Here is a 3791-nt window from a genome sequence, read left to right on the forward strand (position 1 = left end):
GCCTGCGGGAGCTGCTGGAGGCGAGGAGGCACCAGCCTGCCCCAGGCCCCGCCGCGGTGCCGTGCAGGGGCTGCGGGCACGTACCCAGGGCCAAGGCAGCCCCGTGGCCCCAGGGCTCGTCCCTAGGACCCAGGCACGGCCCCTCTCAAGGGCTGGAGCCAGAGCCCAGGCAGGCAGCCTCAGTGGGGGGTGGGGGGGGCCGGCTGGAGCCCCAAGGATCGCAAGCCAGAGCCTCCGCGCACCAAGGGCCGGCGTCTGGCCCTGCCTTGCGGCCCCCAGCAGCAGCACAGGGCCAGGCTCCACATCCCTGAGGGAGGGGACATGGGGGAGCCTGGGGGGGCCGGATATGCACAGCCCTGCCGGCCACCTGAGACAGGGCTTGACCCCAGGGCCCAGCATGGCCAGCCAGATGCCCAAGTCCCACTTGTGGGGCCACGACTGCAGCCCACGGGAGCCTGGTGAAAACAGCCTGGCCCCAAGCGCCCCACATACCAGGGCCCAGCACCCCCAGCATCCTCCCCCCACGAGTCTAGGTCGAGCCAGCCAGGGCTGAGACAGCACGGCATTGGGGCATCGGTCACTGCCGGGGCCAGGGCCAGGGCCAGGGCCAGGGCCAGGGCTGGGCCCACGGCGTGGGTGGCTGGAAGCAGAGACTGGCAGGGCCAGAGGCACCAGGACAGAGGCTGCCCCCAGGCCTGTGCTGGCCCCAAAACTGCCCCGGCCTCCACACGGCTGCCCCAGACCACGCCACCCCTGCCTTGCCCGTGGCACCCGGGGGCCCTACCTGCCTGCCCCGGCAGCCCCCGGGTGAGGGCACCGCGCTGCCCCCCGTGGAGCCGACCGCCCCCATCGGCACCGGCCCCTGCTCCCGCTGTCCGGCTCCACTCTCCCAGGGAGCCGTGCGGGGCCGAGCGTCACCCGGCAGGACGGACAGGCACAGGTGGGGCCGGGCCGCCGCAGACACCGCTTCCCCCCAGCTGCTGCCCTGCATGGGGCTCAGGACCCCCACCCCGTCCCGGGAGGAGGCAGCCCCCATACGCCACTGGCCTGGCCCCAAGGGCACGGGGCTGCCCAGCCCTGCCGCAGCGGTGGAGAGCCCTGCCAAGCAGCTCCCCTGCTCTAATGAAGGCATCGTGACAGACAGACGGGGCACGGGGCCAGCTGGCAGGAGCACAGGCAGCTGCAGGGTGGGCGCAGGCAGCCGGGGGCAGCTCACAGCTCCTGGTCTGGGTCAGGCTGGTCCCCCGCCCCGAGGGCCGGCTGTGGGCCCAGGTCGGAGCCGGCAGGGCCCCGGAGACCCCAGCGAGCACCAGTCCCTGGGACTCAGCACCCCTGCGGAGGCCCCAGTGCGGCGGCTGGTGACCGTGGCACTGCTCCTGCCCTTGCTGCCACCCAGCCGGGGCCACACGCACAGCCGCCGCCGAGCCCCAGAGCCACACACAGTCCGAGTGGAGGTGGCCCTCCCCCCCGAGGTCTCTGCACCCCAGACTCAGCCAGGGAAGCATGCTCCAAGTTGCTCTCATGCACACCCATGAACATGCGTCCACTGTCATGTGTGCACAAGCAGTCATGCCTTCTGCAGGGGGGCCGTGGGGCCAGGCCTGCCTCGCACACCCCTGGCTCCTTCATGCCAGCACCCAGCCAGACCCGACACCAAACCGTCCCACTCTGCACTCACAGCCGGCGAGGCTGCAGCCCAGCATGGGGTGACCCGCACTCTCCCTACGGCTGGGGGGTAACGAACGTGCAAATGAGACCAGCCCGGGCCCAGCTTCTGGTCAAGGGCCCGGTCCCCAGGGCTCTCACTGCCCATGCCACAGAGAGCACGAGGGGCTGGACGGGTGCTGGGAGGCAGTAGGGCTCTCCTGGGCCAGCCCCGCGGCGGGCCAGGCCCGGGGCCCCGGGAGCAGGGGAAGCCCAGGACAAGGAGCTGGGCAGGGTGCCTGGCTAGGCCGGGCCAGCGGGAGGGGGAGGTGGGAGGTGCAAGGGGCCGGAGCAGGCAGCTCCTGGCAGCTGCGCCTCCACTCCCTGCTGCGCCAGCCCAGCGCCCAGCACGCCGGCTCCCTCCCTCGGGCCGCATGGACGCACGGGCTCTGGGGGCGGCCATGGGGGGCGGCCCGGGGCTGCTGGCCCTGGCACTGGTGGTGAGCGGGGCGGTGGGCGCGGGGCCCGGCTATGAGGCCTACGGGCGGTTCTCGGCCAAGGCGCCGCAGTGCGTGGACATCCCGGGCGACCTGCAGCTGTGCCACGACGTGGGCTACACGCGCATGCGGCTGCCCAACCTGCTGGAGCACGACTCGCTGGCCGAGGTGAAGCAGCAGGCGGGCAGCTGGGTGCCGCTGCTAGCCAAGCGCTGCCACTCGGACACACAGCTCTTCCTCTGCGCCCTCTTCGCGCCCGTCTGCCTGGAGCGGCCCATCTACCCCTGCCGCTCACTCTGCGAGGTCGTGCGTGACGCCTGCGCCCCCGTCATGGAGTCCTACGGCTTCCCCTGGCCCGACATGCTGCACTGCGCCCAGTTCCCCCCCGACCACGGCCTCTGCATCGCCGTGCAGTTCGGCCACGGCCAGGTCACCGCACCCCCAGGTAAGGGAGCAGGGGCAGAGCCGGGGCACCCCTGCCAGGTAACAGGGCAGCTTGGGGCCCTTGCCTTGCTGCCCCCAGCCCCAGGGCACTGTAGGGGGGCAGGGAGCGGGCAGTGCAGGTGCAAGGAGCTGCACAGGGGGCAGGGGAGGGACCTGGGGCTGCCTGAGGCAGCGGGAGCTGGGCTTGACCCCCGAGGCCTAGCTGCCCTCCCCTGTTGAAGGCGGGTGCTGGCAGGGGGGCAGCAGACACCGGCGCCCCGACACGTGCATGTCTCTGCTACAGTGCCCCGGCTGTGCCCGCAGTGCGAGGTGGAGCACAAGGCGGATGGCATGATGGAGCAGATGTGCTCCAGTGACTTTGGTGAGTGCCGCTGGCCGCGGGGGCGGGGGGCTGGTCCTTGCCTCACAGACCCGGGGCATCTCCTTCTAGACCCTCCTGGTGGGCTCCAGGGCTGAGAGCTGCCCCAGGGCCTCCATGGTCCCACCCCGGATCAGCACAGCCTGCGCATCTTACCCCAAGCAGCGGGGCAGAGTGTGGGCTGCACCCCTGGGGGGGCACGCAGGCTGGCAGGGGGTTACAGCCGGGTGCCCCAGGTCACGGCCCCCTGTCCCAGCAGTGGTGAAGCTGCGCATCAAGGAGGTGGTGCAGGAGGGCACGGAGCGGCGGCTGGTGGCGGCGCCGAAGAAGAAAGTGCTGAAGCTGGGCCCGCTGCAGCGCAAGGACACGCGGCGCATGGTGCTGCACATGCGCAACGCGGGCGCCTGCCCCTGCCCCCAGCTCGACCACCTGGGCGGCAGCTTCCTGGTGCTGGGCCGCAAGGCTGGCGGGCGCCTGCTGCTGCTCGCCATCTACCGCTGGCAGAAGCGCGACCCTGAGGTCAAGTTCGCCGTCAAGTTCATGTTCTCCTACCCCTGCCCTCTCTACCACCCGCTGCTGCTGCACAGCGCCCAGCACCGCTGACCCCCCACCCTGTGCCACCAGCCTGCCCTGGGCCTGCACCCCCCTCTCCACACCCCAACTCCCAGAGTCCTGTGGCCCCATCCCTGCCAGCCCCCCCATCACGGGCTCCAGCCCCTCCCTCCCCACAGCGCACCCATGGGGCTAGGCCAGAGCTGGCTCTCAGCCCCCCACGGCCACCTGGCACCTGGGGGGCAAGCCAGGCCCTGGGCACAGCGCACCCAACTGCATTGCCCCCAATGAGAAGG

General features: G+C 72.0%; 1 protein-coding gene across 1 annotated transcript; it reads left to right on the forward strand.

Moving 5' to 3' along the window:
* Window positions 1–1991: 1991 nt before the first annotated feature.
* SFRP5 (secreted frizzled related protein 5) lies at window positions 1992–3612 on the forward strand. Its single transcript, XM_019502200.1, has 3 exons — window positions 1992–2586; window positions 2869–2946; window positions 3203–3612. The coding sequence occupies exons 1-3, from the start codon at window positions 2079–2081 to the stop codon at window positions 3544–3546; spliced, it is 930 nt and encodes a 309-aa protein (XP_019357745.1). The 5' UTR covers window positions 1992–2078; the 3' UTR covers window positions 3547–3612.
* Window positions 3613–3791: the final 179 nt, after the last annotated feature.

This window comes from Gavialis gangeticus, unplaced genomic scaffold (assembly GCF_001723915.1).
Source record: "Gavialis gangeticus isolate Ggan-Ray unplaced genomic scaffold, GavGan_comp1, whole genome shotgun sequence".
NCBI lineage: Eukaryota > Metazoa > Chordata > Crocodylia > Gavialidae > Gavialis > Gavialis gangeticus.

Bases quoted from the DNA above. Each gene is read 5' to 3' on its own strand.
- SFRP5 (XM_019502200.1), top strand. From the start codon at position 2,079: ATGGACGCACGGGCTCTGGGGGCGGCCATGGGGGGCGGCCCGGGGCTG. The intron at 2,587-2,868 runs GTAAGGGAGCAG...TCTCTGCTACAG, and splicing joins CCAGGTCACCGCACCCCCAG to TGCCCCGGCTGTGCCCGCAG. The intron at 2,947-3,202 runs GTGAGTGCCGCT...CTGTCCCAGCAG, and splicing joins GATGTGCTCCAGTGACTTTG to TGGTGAAGCTGCGCATCAAG.